At 34.2% G+C, this 15470-nt stretch overlaps 3 protein-coding genes across 3 annotated transcripts; 1 reads left to right on the plus strand and 2 right to left on the minus strand.

Moving 5' to 3' along the window:
- Window positions 1–663: 663 nt before the first annotated feature.
- Window positions 664–5490, plus strand: LOC118063322 (sugar transporter ERD6-like 6). The gene is made up of 18 exons (XM_035077338.2): window positions 664–1137; window positions 1242–1304; window positions 1397–1486; window positions 1618–1677; window positions 1777–1842; window positions 1940–2005; window positions 2106–2181; window positions 2449–2513; window positions 2618–2710; window positions 2866–2946; window positions 3027–3111; window positions 3491–3537; window positions 3657–3719; window positions 3808–3867; window positions 4002–4067; window positions 4154–4213; window positions 4950–5064; window positions 5194–5490. The coding sequence occupies exons 1-18, from the start codon at window positions 940–942 to the stop codon at window positions 5304–5306; spliced, it is 1467 nt and encodes a 488-aa protein (XP_034933229.1). The 5' UTR covers window positions 664–939; the 3' UTR covers window positions 5307–5490.
- LOC118063323 (uncharacterized) lies at window positions 5454–7639 on the minus strand. The gene is made up of 4 exons (XM_035077339.2): window positions 6713–7639; window positions 6073–6162; window positions 5924–5991; window positions 5454–5738 (listed from the first exon to the last, which is right to left on the minus strand). Exons 1-4 carry the CDS (start codon window positions 7370–7372, stop codon window positions 5603–5605), a joined length of 954 nt encoding a protein of 317 aa, XP_034933230.1. The 5' UTR covers window positions 7373–7639; the 3' UTR covers window positions 5454–5602.
- A 5223-nt stretch (window positions 7640–12862) lies between these two features.
- Window positions 12863–14601, minus strand: LOC118063321 (GATA transcription factor 18). The gene is made up of 2 exons (XM_035077337.2): window positions 13548–14601; window positions 12863–13424 (listed from the first exon to the last, which is right to left on the minus strand). Exons 1-2 carry the CDS (start codon window positions 14016–14018, stop codon window positions 13131–13133), a joined length of 765 nt encoding a protein of 254 aa, XP_034933228.1. The 5' UTR covers window positions 14019–14601; the 3' UTR covers window positions 12863–13130.
- Window positions 14602–15470: the final 869 nt, after the last annotated feature.

Here is a 15470-nt window from a genome sequence, read left to right on the forward strand (position 1 = left end):
AAAAAAATACCTGACAACTTCTTAGATTTTGGTAAGATTAGCACTGTTCTCGTATTTAATAATAGTGATAAATTAACCAAGTTTTGGCTCATTGGGTGAGTAGACCCCACGGTCATACAATTCTTCTATTTTTTTCTCTCGGAAAACTCGTTCTATAACTGAATTTTGGTCAAATTAGCTATTTTTTTTTTCTTATATTAGACATCTCTAGCTCTTAACAAAAATAGTGGATAAGTCCACAATTTATTATCATGACAGTGCTTCTTTGGGGCTATATTTGTATAGAGTTTTAGTAAAAAATAATTTTTTTAAAAAAATATTTTTAAATTATTTTGATATTTATTAGATATATTGATATTAACAATAAATTTTTTTAAAAACTAAAAAATATTATTTTAATATATTTCAATTAAAAAATACTTTAAAATATGAACTCATTTTAAACATATTCTTGAATAAACGTTATCTTAGTTGAAAACTTTCAAGTAAAAAAAAATATAAATATATATTATTTCAATTAATTTGAATATGAATTTCAATTTGTTTTTAATTAAAATTGATTTATTTATTATTTTAAATTAATTTTTAAATAAAAAATATTTTAAAAAAAAAAAAAACAATCAGCGATATTCTCCGATATCTAAAAAAACAGTTGGCATGGCAAAATATGAGCAGCCTGTCATCTGTCGTGCACGTTTTTCTTTCTTTTTTTTAAGCCAAAATCCAACGGACTCGATAGTCGTCACCACCACCACCACCTCCCCTTCCAAGACAAAGGAAAAACATCAATTGATCAACCCCATTTCTCTTCTTTCAAACAACGAAACTTCAAATCTTAAAACAAGCTAACATTAATCTTCACAGCCCTTTTTGCTTTTTTTTTTTTTTTTTTTTTTTACTAAATCCCTTTTTGTTTCTTTTGCTGATAATCAAGCAATCATGAGTCAGAGGGAAGATGCTGAAGAGGCAAGAGATCAGCTTAGGAAACCTTTGCTCCAGACAGGGAGTTGGTATAGAATGAGCTCAAGGCAATCCAGTATAATGAGTTCCTCCGCTCAGATGCTCCGTGATGGTGCTGTTTCTGTTGTTCTTTGTGTCCTCATTGTCGCTTTAGGCCCCATCCAATTCGGTTTCACTGTAATAACCCCCCCATATAGAATTTAATCTCTTTCGATTATTTTTAGTTCTTAATTTATATTATGTTTCATTAATTTTGAGTTTTTTTGTGCATGGTTGTGTAGTGTGGTTATTCTTCGCCTACACAAGCAGAAATCATTAGCGATCTTAAGCTTTCTATTTCAGAGGTTTGACTCTCTTTTTTTTAATTCTGCTTCTAAATTTAATTTAATTTTGTTTGTTTAACTTTGTTGTGATTGATTTGATTTATTGTGTTTAGTTTTCGATGTTTGGTTCATTATCAAATGTGGGTGCTATGATTGGTGCCTTAGTTAGTGGCCAACTTGCAGAGTATATTGGTCGAAAAGGGGTAATAATTTCTCTATTTTATATATTGAAGTTCTACTAATTATAATCAGTTATCTGAAAGAACTAAATCTTTTCGATTTTTCACATGTGAATTGATTCTTTCAATTGCTGCATTGTTGTGTTGTGTTGCAGTCTTTGGTGGTCGCGGCGGTGCCTAATATAATTGGATGGCTAAGCATATCTTTTGCTGTTGTGAGTAATTAATGATAGTCTTTGATCTTTATTAAGTGATGTGTGTTGTTTATTATTTGAGGTGATTGTAGATGATTCATTTATTTGTTGGTTTTGTAGGATTCATCATTTTTGTTCATGGGAAGGTTGTTGGAAGGGTTTGGTGTCGGTATAATCTCATACACGGTAACTTCAAAGTTTGTTGGTTTTGTTTTGTTTTAATTGATCTATTGGAAAGAATGTACAAAGAATGATTGGTTTTGTTGGGATTGTTCTTGTGTAGGTACCTGTATATATAGCTGAAATAGCGCCTCAGGACATGAGAGGAAGTCTTGGATCAGTTAACCAGGTTGGTTGTGCTTTCAAACCATTCTATTCATACTGTTTTTGTTAATCTTGATGTTATTCATGTTTTAATGATTGATTTAACTACTCTTTTTATGAAATAGCTCTCAGTGACAATTGGAATATTGCTGTCTTATCTACTGGGACTTTTTGTTAATTGGAGAATGCTTGCTGTTTTAGGTAAGTCCCTTCCAAATCTCTTTTAAGCCTATTTATCTTAGGTGAAAGAATGGAATGCTATCGACAAGTTTTTGAGTATATAATGGAACAAAAATGACTAGCATATGTGAAGTCCATGAAATTTTTTGTTTCTTGAGAGGCGGGAATTCTCTGTATTTGTAAAGAACAATTAAACTAGTTTGCTATGATATTTGATGTTACTCATAATTAAATAGTTTACAAGTGAATATTTTTTTATATTAATGGAACATAGACTCTGATTTGCAGGATGTTTTCCTTGTGCCCTATTAATTCTTGGCTTATTTTTCATACCCGAATCTCCTCGATGGCTGGTATGGTTATACACTCATTCATGTTCTATTTTTGGCATCTTCTGAATTTGCTCACTTCATTCTTTATACTCTCTTTTTTTTCTTGATGTATGGGGTTGGGGCAGGCCAAAATGGGGATGACAGAAGATTTTGAAGCCTCTTTGCAAGTTTTACGAGGATATGACACTGACATTACTGCTGAAGTGAATGAAATCAAGGTATTGAGCTGGACTATGCCAATTTTTTTTTGAAACTTGAATCAACTTGGCCATAGGACTTCCACTTTGCAAACCGAATCATGGTTCATGTTAATCTTTAGACCTTTTTCAAAGTATCATCACTAATTATCATTTCATCGGTCTACTTTCTACAGAGAGCTGTTGCATCTTCAAGCAAAAGAACAACAATTCGGTTTGCAGATCTCAAGCGAAGAAGATATTGGTTTCCTTTGATGGTAAATGGTTTGTTTGAAATTTTGTTTTCTTGGCTCTGCAACCTTAGAACCAAAATGTTGATCCGGTGGTTATGCTGCAGGTAGGAATTGGATTGCTTGTGCTCCAGCAATTCAGTGGTATCAATGGGATCTTTTTCTATTCCAGTAACATCTTTGCAAATGCTGGTTAGACCAACACTTCCCTGACTTTGATCTCCAATTTACTGTTCGTTTAGGCTTCTGAAAATCATGTTTTGTCCTTGTACACTCTCAAGTCAGGAGAGTATTTCAAGGCCTGATTGCACATATCATTTTGATTTTTGATGGTCTTTTTTGTGTATCTTTCATGTAACTTTTGTTAGGCTCACCATATCACCTAGTTTTGCCATAGGGTAAGAGCCTGCTTTTTCTGGCCAATCAGTTTCAACGAAATATAGTTCTTAAGAATCAACAATCCAGAATTACTCTTAAGGCTACTCGAAACATTTCTGTTTATTGTTATTCTAGTGACCTATAATCCAATAGATTAAGTTGATGATTTACTAAACTATCATAATCTTGACAGGAATTTCCTCAAGCAATCTTGCTACATGTGGACTTGGAGCTATCCAGGTAAGTGCACAGCTGTACACTTATGTCATTATTCCATTGCCCTTTAGACTTAATTTTCTGGCATTCAAAGTTTGAAAGAAATTCTTATCTGGATTATATAATAAGTAGTTGTTTCTTAGGTCATAGCCACTGGGATCTCTTCGTGGTTGATGGATAAAGCTGGGCGCAGATTGCTTCTTATTGTGAGTTCTTCTTTGCTTTGCAAATATGCTATTTTATTTGGGTAAAGGATAAAGTTTCAAAGATGTCTAATTGGAATCGCTTGCTCAGATATCTACAACTGGAGTTACTCTTAGCTTGCTTCTGGTTGCTATTGCTTTTTATTTGCAGGTTGGTAATCCTACAAAGCCTATGATTTGTTAATTTCTATGTACTTAAAGTTCATTGTTCATCAAGTATCTGCCTTAAATTACTGCAGCCAAATTTTGATTTCTTATTCTCTCTGGTTTTTCATTTTGTACCAGGGCATTTTACCACAAGATTCTGATTTGTATCACATAATGGGAATTGTGTCACTTGGAGGACTTGTGGTATGTTTATTGTACTTTGAGTATGTGTGCATCCACTCACTTGTCTGTGGCCTGCCTTATAAGCGATTCTCTTTCTTTTTACCCAGGCTGTGGTAATTTTCTTCTCAGTGGGACTAGGAGCTATTCCTTGGATCATAATGTCTGAGGTATCCGCATCTTTTTACTTTATATTTAGCATTAACTCTGACAATATTTTGGCTTCTATGGGGCATAAGATTTGTTATGCTAAACTATATCATTTGGAACATGGAGATTTTGATTTGTCAAATGATTTTATTAGTTATTGTCTGACTTGGACAGTCCGGCCTTCTATTCTTCAGAACTCTAAAAGTCATTTTCAGTAAGACTCCAATGCTTTATGCTGGTTCATCTGGGCATGCACCAACTCAATAAAGTGATTTCTTTAAGATAGGAAAATAATAGACTTAGGAAATAGTCTGGTGTCTTGTGTGAGAAAAATAGATTTGTTAGATAGAAGTGTGTTGAATCAATTGTCGACACTTAGTTGTCTTTATTTTGGATGCTTTATCTGTTTCCACTTATTACTGCATTTCAAAACAGTCAAACCAAGAAATATAATCAAAGAATCACTTGTGCCTAGTACAAGTACCTCGGATCCCAGTTCTTCATGGTGGAATATTATTTAGCATGCACGTGCACTTGTGCATTATATGATTCTCCACCATCACCTTCTAGTGGAGGTCTATGATTTTGCCCTTAACCCCTCCATCCATGATAGTTATTCAATTTTGGCTGCAGAATGTGATGGAACTACAGTCAGATGCCAGCTTATGAAGTTTATTAACGTGTTTAATGATGGTGAAAAATTATTCATGAATTACTTTCTTAAAGTTCTCAGTTTTTCTGAATGGTGCATTTCAGATTCTCCCTGTGAACATCAAGGGCATTGCTGGCTCCGTTGCAACATTGGCAAATTGGCTTGCTTCCTGGCTTGTTACAATGACTGCAAACTTGCTCATGAGTTGGAGCAGTGCAGGTCTCCCTCTCCCTCCCTCCCTTCCTCCCTCTATCTCTCTCTTTCATATTTCATGAGTGCATGTGTGCGGCACCTGCACACAAGGATTATTCTAATATCTAACTTATGAAACAACTGTTCTGTCAACAGGGACCTTTACTATTTACACGGTGGTCAGTGCTTTCACTGTGATTTTTGTGTCTCTTTGGGTCCCTGAAACCAAAGGAAGAACTCTAGAAGAAATACAATTGTCGTTCAGATGAAAGTGTTTGCTCTAGCATATGTGATCCAGTTCGCAAGAAATTTTTTACTTGTGAAAATGATTGGATTGTACACATTTTTTTTTTTTTTTTCTTTCCACGAGTGTTGATTTGTTTTGTAAAATGTTAAAAACAAAATAAACAAAGGTGTGAAGGAAGTAAAAATTTCATTAAATTCATTTAACAATCTTCTCCTTACAATAGACATCGAATGCCAGAGAAGTATCACACTAACAAGGAGACAAGCAGTACAAATTACAGTAAACACTCAGGCAAAATGAAAGATATTGGTTGTCTTATCACTTCTGCTCTTCATTTTCAAGCAGTGAAGTAAGAAATTGCTTGAGACATGTATTATAGACACAAGGTCGTTCCAGTTGAACTAGGTGACCTGCCTTCTGTATGCCCTGAAATGTTACCGTCTCGCCTAATTTCCTGTAATCACAAAGCAAGTCATTTTAGTATATGATGCATTTGTAGTTGCCTGTACTCACTTGCTTTCGCAGGTGTTTTGAGGATTTTCCAATTTGCATGCGTATGTGTTCGTGTCTGTGTCAGCTAATCGCTATATATTTTCAATAAGATTCATTGATCTGTGATTCATATTTACAAAGACATACTCTTTCATGTTCTGTGCAAGCTCCAGCTTGAAGATTTGATCATTCTCCCCCCATAAGAGATGTATTTTCTGCAACATGTATGGCGATGATAACATGTTTAACAGACATATTAGAAGAAATAAACCTGAGGTATTAAACGCTGCAATTACCTGTACAAATTTTGGGATGGTTGGATCTTTATTGTTGATGACTAATCCCTCTAGAAGTTCAGCTCTCTCCTTTCGATTGGTGAACATCACCTGCGCTACTCTTCAGTTAGTGCATGCTAGCTAAATATCTAATCAGAACAACCAAACTGTAAGGACAAAACAATGCAAGGAATGCTGATGTGAAGTCTCTTTTTTTTTTTTTTTTTAGATTGGAGGAAACCCTACTCTTCGGAAAGTGTATTTTGTGAGTTCAGGTGAGTGAGTAAAATTCCGGCTGTTCCAGGTTTTTACAAGAGGTGCATGTCCTTACTCGGACTTAAAACCTGCTATGCAGATCTTAAGCCCTTTATCATAACGCTAAGCCCCTTGGAGACTGATGATGTGAAGTCTTGTTCATAGCAAGCCGAGAATTTCTAGTGTGGAGGTGAAAGGGATTTGAAACAGAAAAATTCTTTTAGACAATTCTATCAGCCTTCTGTCAAAAAGTGTTTAGGTAGAGGTGGTTGAACGGAACACTTCAGCTGAGACAAAAAGTGTCCCAGATGTGATTATTCTTACTTAAAAATAAGGGAATTGAAACCAGCAATATTATGGATTGATATACAAAATTAAGTTTACAAGATGATGCAAGTCAACAAACCTCGAGGTAGTCTTTGTGAAGCCGATTCGGGAACCAAAGCTTCTTGTGAGTAGCCACAGAAAGTAGTGCTTTAAGACCGTTAACAGAATTAGGCAGCAAAAGTTCCGAGGAAGACTTGAACCCAAGCTCACTTAGTGTTGCTTCACTAATTGAGTCGGTCATTGCCAGGATTGAGCCGGATATGACCATGGCCTGAACCAGGTCAGGATACAACTCAGCCATCTTAAACGCCACCATGCCACCGTAGCTAAACCCCACTAATATACACCTCTCTATTCCTATCTTCCTCAGACCCTTCATCAATGTTTCTGCTTGAAACGTCGGCGACCGGTCTGTTTTATCAGTGATTGAGCCACCGAAGAATAGAAGGTCAGGGATATAAACTGAATACTTCTTGGTTAAGGCACCAACTTGGAATTGCCAAGTGACAATTCCTTCAGCAGCAAAGCCATGGACTAGAACCACTACTGGTTTGTTTGGTTTGGTTAAGGTTGGGGTGTCGTTCTTCTTTTCACCCTTTTGAGGTTTCTTGACGGTCTCTTTTGGCACCCAAAAGTTCATGACTGTCCCTGGCTCAATCTCTACCATGTGTGGTTGCACTCCTGCCATTTTCATCAGGCCATGCAACAATGGCTTCTGTGCTGCCACCAGGTTCACCATCTTTCTGTGCTCGTGCTTGCTTTCTTCCTGCTTCAAGCTTGAGCAATGGATGACAACAGAAGAGGGTTTTAAACTGCCAAGGAAAGATGGTTTGGTGCTAGGTTGTTTTCAGTTGTCATTAAATTGATGGTGGTGTTTGACGGAGAATCCAACAGGCAGGGCATATTTAGAAACAATATAAATTCTGGATTACTTTTAAAGGCCAAGGGGAGCGGGGCAGATGGGAAAAGGCCCCATGCTGTGAGGTCTTGTGTTTGACAAAGCTACCTTTGCTGATGCAAATTGCTTGCACGAAATCTGTGTTTTATAATTTAAAGTTCAGTGTTTTTAACCTAAAGTTGTTTGATTTTGATCACCTGCACTGCCTACACTACCCACCTCATGTCTCTGATCTATCCATTTCGCTTCTCACCAAGGGTGGCGTATGCAAACACGTTCCTAAGAACAATTGGTGGATTTTCTTTTTTTCTTTTAATAATCAATATATTTTCATATTAATTCCTTGGTACTGTAGAAGAAGAAGAAGAAGCAGCAGCCTGCACCATACTCTTGGTACTGTAGTTTTGTAATTTTTATATTTTGATCGATTGCATTTGAAATACCTGTTTGGTTTTTGGTGTCCCACATGGAAGTTCATTTGCAATGTTGACTGTTTTTTTTTTAAGTAAATTTACTTTTATTCAACAATAAAGATATTTTTGAATCAGATTATATGAGACTAAGTTTTTTTCAAGATAATTTTAAGAATTTACCCTCACATTAGTTTATTGCATTCTAAAAATCTATTTGAAAGTGTGATTAGGTTAGTTTTTAAAGTAATTTTCATGCTAAAATACATCAAAATAATTTTATTTTATTTTTAAAAAATTAATTTTAAGATTAGCTCATCAAAATAATTTAAAACATATAAAAATTAATATTTTAATAAAAAAATTGATTTTTTGAAGAATGCGGGTAAATGGTGTCTAAAGAATTTTATTAAATTTCTTTAAACACTTGTAGTAAGATTTGAACCTAAAAATTAAGAGATTGAATAAACCTCCTTAATCACTACGCAATTTCCTTGAAGTTTTCAAAATAGATTTGAACGACGTTAAATCTTAATTAACCAAACAGTCAAACATTCACAGAGAAAAAAAGTCAGACATGCAAAAGAAGTAAATGATTTGAAGTCTCACCAGCTATCTATGTCCAATTCTTCAAGTTTCTTTGGGAAAGAGACTGATTGATATACATTGGAAGCATGAGAAGAAGCAAGCTCTTGCAATTTCAATTGGCCCGTAATGGAATGATGGGCAGCTGACAAGTCGGTGGAGTGGTATTTAAGGTCGTTTATTTTTGTGTTTTTTTTAAAAAATTAATTTTTTATTTTTTTATTTGCTTAAAAATTAATATTTATTTAGTGCTTCATCATTTTAAATGTCAAAAATAATTTTTTAAAAAGCAAAAAAACATGAATTTTATACATCTCCAAGCAAAAAACATTTTGAAAAGTATTGTTATCATTTTCAAACACCTCTTTAATTACAATAAAAATGATACCGTGATTTTTAAATGCCCTTAAAATTTATTTATTTTTAAAAAAAATAGGTCAGGGTTTCTTTTTTCAATTTTATTTTTTAATTTATTTATGGCATTACGATGTTTTAACTAATATTAAATTTTAAAAAGTTGTTGATGCGTCTAGCATAGTATATAGGAGGCAACTATGCAATTTAGGCGGTCGCATGTGTAACCTTTTAATGGTAAAAACTTCCCTCTTGCAATGTCGATGACGCAACATCCTTTTCTATTTGGTACGGTGCTTGTCAGTGTAGATTGGATTCTTTGTTGCCGGTTGGCATTTTTTTTTATTTTCTTTCCTCCCCATGAAATTACAGATTTGTCCTCTTTGTTTTTGATATTTTTAATTCAGTCTTTTTTTCTTTTAATTTTTTATTTTTGTCCTTGGCTCTTTGATAAAAGTTTTATTTCTTTTAAATTTAATCTTTCAATTCCAATTTATCAAGTATTCTTCTTTTCAATTTGGTTGTTAGTCTCTTGATCTCTGATTTTTTTTTTCAATTAGCTCTTTTATAAAAAATTTATTGATTTTTAATTTTATCATTCAATTTAGGTTCATGGTGTGTCATTTTTTTCAATTTGATTTTCATTCTTTTAATGTTTTTTTTTTCTTTTTTAGAGTTATTTTTCTTTTTAATTTAACCTTAAAAAATTTTAGTTGCTCTCTAATATATTTTTTTATTTATATTTTTATCCTTATTATTTTAATTATTATTTTTTATTTTAGATCCTCTAATGTAGTTACTTTTTTTTTATTTCATTCTTCAACGTTTAATTTGCTAAGGATTATGCTTTTTTATTTTTGCACGTATGATGCTTCCAACTTATTGACTAGAGTCATGAGTTTGAAAAGTTAATGTAGGTCGACATCTTTTTTTTTTCTCTTTTTTTTTTTAATTTCATCATTTGACCTTAAACTTTTTTTTAAAATGCCTTTGTGGTTTTCTTTAATTTTTTATGTTGGGTTATCTCAATTTCATGGCCTAAGCCATGATTTTTGCAAGTTAACTTGCCTTTTATTACCCAGATAACATGTCTATCACACTACCTTGAGTTGACTCGAGCTCTTTTTTGTATCAATTTTGTATTTTTATAGATCTTTTTTCAAGATATCGATTATTTATATGCTTTCATTGTTTTTTTTTAACGTCTAATTAAAATAAAATCAATTTATTAAATTCGATCAATGCTATAAACTAAGTCGTTGATTTCTCTTATTTCTCTGAAATGCACTTGCAGCACTTATATATTGCTTTTTTATGGGAAACAAGGTGGGTTCGTAGTGCAACACAGGTCCATGACTAGTTTTACTCTATAATAAATAAAATGGGATGAACAGTAAAGCATGTGTTATTTTTTTCAAGTTTAATTTTTTTCTTTCAATTTCATCTTTAGATTTTATTAATGGTCGATTGTGCTATCTTTAGACCAACCAAGCCAACTGGTTTACATCGAAACAAGTCTCATATAGTTTAATTTTAAACTTAAATAAGATAAGGTGTTGGATCAAGAGATTTTTTTATATCAATTTTATCATTAAAAAATTTTTTATTGGTCATCTAAGTTAACTTTAAATCAACCAAGTTAATTATGTCACATTGAACAACTTTCACATGGTTTAGTTTTAAGCTTGAATTAGACAAGAAGTTGGATTGAGAAATTTCAAGGTTGATCTTACGAGAAAGTTTAATAATAATGATATATAGTTTCTTTATCTTACTAGCATCGTAGTGCGGCGCTATAGACTAGTTTATAACTATAAATTTAAGCAGAATTCTTTTATGGGCTAGAGGCCAGAAAATGGCTGTCTAACTTGGGTCTGTATGTGTACGGGTGGGCTAAGGGGTGCACAAGGAATAATCCATTACTGAAAAGAGAAGACCGGGCTGCGTTCATTTTTATTCACGGATATGGGCAGGGCTGTAAATTCTGCATTACTTAAAAATGTTTTGATTAATATGTTAATTAAATGGAAAATAAAAAAAATATTATTTAAATAATAGATTCAACAGATAGGTAGAATATATTAGAAACTTCACGAGTGTATTTCTAATTAAATGACTAATATTAAATTATTCCATGAATTAATAAGTATCAAAAGCAAGAAACCATACACTTCTCCAAACTAAATAATATTAAATTTTAAAATAGATAAATTTAAAGAAGACTTTTGGGAGCCTATATTGAATCTTAAGTACAAAAACTAAAATCATATATACCTTTCAATTATTTTATATTTTTTGTTCAAAAACATTTATTTCTATAATCTCAAAAAAAAATTGTATTTCTATAATCACCTTCTTCCCAAGCAGAATATTTCATTTTTATTCAAACTCCGGGCATAATTTACAAGCCAAATCCACGAGATAATACTAGCTTTTTTAAAAGATGTTATTTATGTTGTTGGTTCCATCCCTAGCTAAGGCTTATCAGTCGAATACCCAAAAAGAGAGAAACCAAATCAAACCTTAAGAGATTACTTTAATCCTTGCCATCTCATTAATTCAAGATAAAAAAAAAAAAAAAGATATAGGAAGGTTTTTAACCACCAATTAATTTTATAATTAAAGCATGTTATGATTTAAGAAAATAATTTTAAAACCAGTCTGATGTAGCCAACAAGTTGACTCGATTAACTTAGTAAGGTCCAATAAAAAATTCAATTACAGCCTGTTGATTATTTATTTATTTTTTATAAATATTTTGTTTTATATAAAAAAAATCAATTTGAATTCACTCGATAATCCGGTTATAACTTGTGACCCAGCTTTGATCCAGGGGGACCGGTTTAAAAAAAAATGTTCAAGAGTCGACATTGTTTAAGACATTGTGAACCACATGACAGCACTTCCATCCTCGTAAGTGTTGAAATCCAAGTCTTACGTGCCTCTACAACGCATTGTCTTGTCTCATTTACTGTCCTTTTTTTTAATGTCCACAAAGATTATAATACTTTGACCGGAAGATCACATGAAAAGTATATCAGATCGATCATTTAAATTTCCATTTATTTAATTTATCTGTACTCACCCTGCACAGGTATTACTACTTGATCTCATTCTTTAAGATCTTGGAATCTCTATTCTCTAGAACTCACACCATATTTCTTAGCATCGACTCTTCCTAGCTAGCTACTTTGTGTTGCTTCTGCCTCTGTCCTCCATGGATGTGTCGAATCATAATCCCATTAAATTAACCACAAAAATTATGAGTTGACTCATTACATCATATAGGCTATGTTAACTACCATAAATATTACAATTATAAGCTATGTTAATCACATCATCCGGGCTAGGTACACTAGCATTGTGACAGCATCAACTAACCAATCAATTTTTTTGTAAAAAAAAAAAAAAAAAACAGAGAGAAAAGGAGCCAGAAAAAAAAGATCAGACAGTACCATCTGGGTTTCCAATTTTATGCATTAGAATCCAATTTGACGGTCAAACTAAACTCAGGGACTATAGTATGAGGACAAACCCATTTCCATGTTCTGAACAAGCACAGTGTCTGGCTCAGAAGAACACATTGATCCCTGATCAACATTGTAATTGGACAATCAGTTGAATATCTCTCTCAGTTGTGAAATCCATGAAAATGATCAACAACCCACCAAAAACATAGCTTCTATCATTAAAGGTAAACAACTTCAGTTCACCTTACATAATCATAAGCTAGCGTCCTATAATGTATATGTGTGTGAGTGTGTGACCTAGCTAGCTAAGCCAGTGTTTTATTAAATAAAAATTGATCAAATTCATCTCATCGAAGGTGCCTTTTTTTGTTTGTCATGGTCATCAATCTACATCTCATTCGAGTATTAAACCTGAGAAAGAAGTGAAAGTGAAGTAACAGAAAGGTTTTATGTAACTGAAAGATGGGAAAAGTTAAAGATATATAGCTAAGGAGGCCTAAAAGAAAAGCAACTAACAACATAGAATTATCCCGTTTTCACTCCATCGATGTAAGAAAGGGGAAAGGGAAACTAAAGAAAAGAGGAAAGAAATCAAAGCAAACAAAGAAGAAAAAAGAATTTGACAAGACCATTATATTTATGGTCCATATAACATAATCATCAATGTAATAAACATCACCATCTTCGACAACATCGTTTTGTGTTTTGAAGTCACTTGCCAATATTTCATGATCTTGACCGTTCTTCCTTTCTTTTGCTTTTGGTACTCCATCGAAATTCTCAGTATCTTGTAAAGTCATGAACAAGCTGGCTAGGCCTATCTGTGACATTGAGTCTCCAAGAAAGGAACGGGATGTTATTGCCAGTATCAGAATCCCGATCACTGTCTTCTATGAACCTGAATTCATTTGCCGGAGAGAAACAAGGCATTTTTGGGGTCTGAACCCATGAATTGTTTTGATGATAACCATAGTGCTGCTCCATTGCACCTGAGGCACTTGCATTGTTTGCGCTTGCGGCTGTTGCCCTTCTCTCTTCCTTTTTGAACCGAATTCCACACGCATTGCAAAGTGACTGCAATTCACATACACATTACGATCAGTCATCAAATGCATTCATCGCTATGAATTTACAATAAAATGGACTACAAATACAAACATTTAACTATATCTAATAGGGCATGGAATTAATTAGTACCTTAGGGCCTCTTGGACCGTTTCTCCAGAGAGGAGTAGAGGTGGTGTCACAATTAGCACATCGGCGAGCAAGGAGAGGATCGTTATTGGCCAGGTTGTTATTGCTATTATGACTGGTATTACTATTTCCACGGCTAGTTTTATGGGCTTGAGGTGGATAAGGTGTAGAATTATTCTTCGTTTGCAAGATATCCCAACAAAAGTTAGACATGCAAGAACCAGAACGGCGTTGATCATGCCGCATCCTTTTCTCATCGTCTTCGCTTAAACGAGTAGATGGGGTTCCTAACGAAAGAGTGCAATCAACAGAAGACGAAGGGGACGTGACAGGGTACATGTCTGTTTCATCATAAGATTTGTGATTGTTTGGCATGGAAAATAGCATGGAGAATGAGTTGCTCTGGGTATGATACATACTACATGAACATGGACCTACCATATTACAGTGAGAACTACTGCACCTATGCATCATGGTCGCCTCTCTTTCAATCTCTTCAACCAGTTTCTGTTAATAGCAGAAGATGAATTGGGTTGGTGCCAAAATGAAAGATGAACAAGGGCTTTTTCTAGTGTTTGTGCAGGAATGAGAGAGAGAGAGAGAGGAATGGGGAGAGTAAGGCAATGAAGAAGTGGGGGAATATGGCAGGTTTATAGTTAGAGGGTAGCTAGCAAGTGACAGAGAGAGTACAAGCCAAAACAGTAAGCCTCCTCCCAGAGTGAGAGAGATGCTGCAATAATATAGTGTTTGAATAAGAGAGAACTTTGAAGGGAGAGCTCAATATATGGAACGAGAAGGGGAGAGGGGAGAGAGAGTGTGTGTGGAGTACTAGTAGTATTGTCTGGTAGCTTTATAAGCTAATAAAATGGTGAAATACCAGTCAGCACCTGCAGTCCACGTTGTCGTCAAATGCAAATGAAGATAACTTATACGTATGTAGTAAAGAGAGTTACAAAGACATGTAGACAGAGATGGACCCAATCTAGCTTCTTGCAAAAATGAGAGAAAACAAAGAACAAAAACACGCTAAAAGGAAAAAATCTCCATAAATAAATAAATACAGCTTTATAAATCACTCACGTATGTTGGGCTACGAGAGAAAGGGCATGTGTGGCTAGAACAAGACTAGTAAGGCTACAGCTTCTTTAAGTGGTATAGGTCACCATCTTTGTGTAGATGTTGGAATTGAGATTTATAGGGTTAAGAGAGGGTGTGGTATGGAGAGCTTGGTGAGATATTAGGGCGCTCTTAACAATGTGGAAGGAGGGGGAGGGGGCAGATGGGTTGGTCATTGGGTAGTCAAAAGAACCCACGTGACTAGCGGGAACAGTCTTCCATGGATCTGCCTTCTCCGATCACGAGGACCCCCTCTCTGTTTTGCTATGTAATGCTCTCTCTCTCTCTCTCTGTTAGAGACTCTCAAAAACCCTCTCTCTCTCTCTCTCTCTCTCTCTCTCTCTGCGCCTCTGTCACTGGACTGGACTGCCAGCCTCCCAAGGAAAATGGAATAGTCCCTCAATTTCCATTCACTCGCCTCCTGTTTGCTCTCTTCACCACGCTCCAATTACATCATTAAACTTCAATAACTACTCGAAAACCCCTTTTTAGCTTATCTAGTAGAGTTTACATGGCCTTGTCCTGTATACACTTCTTCCTGTTTCACTGCTTAAGTTTTTTTAAAAAATATGTATTTAAAAAATATTATATATCATAATAACAAATACACACTTATCATGTAATAATTATAATACAAAATTTAGTACTAGCTTGGTAGTTTTCACTTAGGGAGTATTTGCTCAAGTGCATAATCTCCTACATATATCCCACTGACTGTTAAAAAAAACATCTAATATGCCAAGCACCCCTAGGAGAAGGAATTGAAAGCTTTCATATTGATTTTGCACAAAAAGGAGGAAAAAAATAAAA

This window comes from Populus alba, chromosome 7 (assembly GCF_005239225.2).
Source record: "Populus alba chromosome 7, ASM523922v2, whole genome shotgun sequence".
Taxonomy (NCBI): Eukaryota; Viridiplantae; Streptophyta; class Magnoliopsida; order Malpighiales; family Salicaceae; genus Populus; species Populus alba.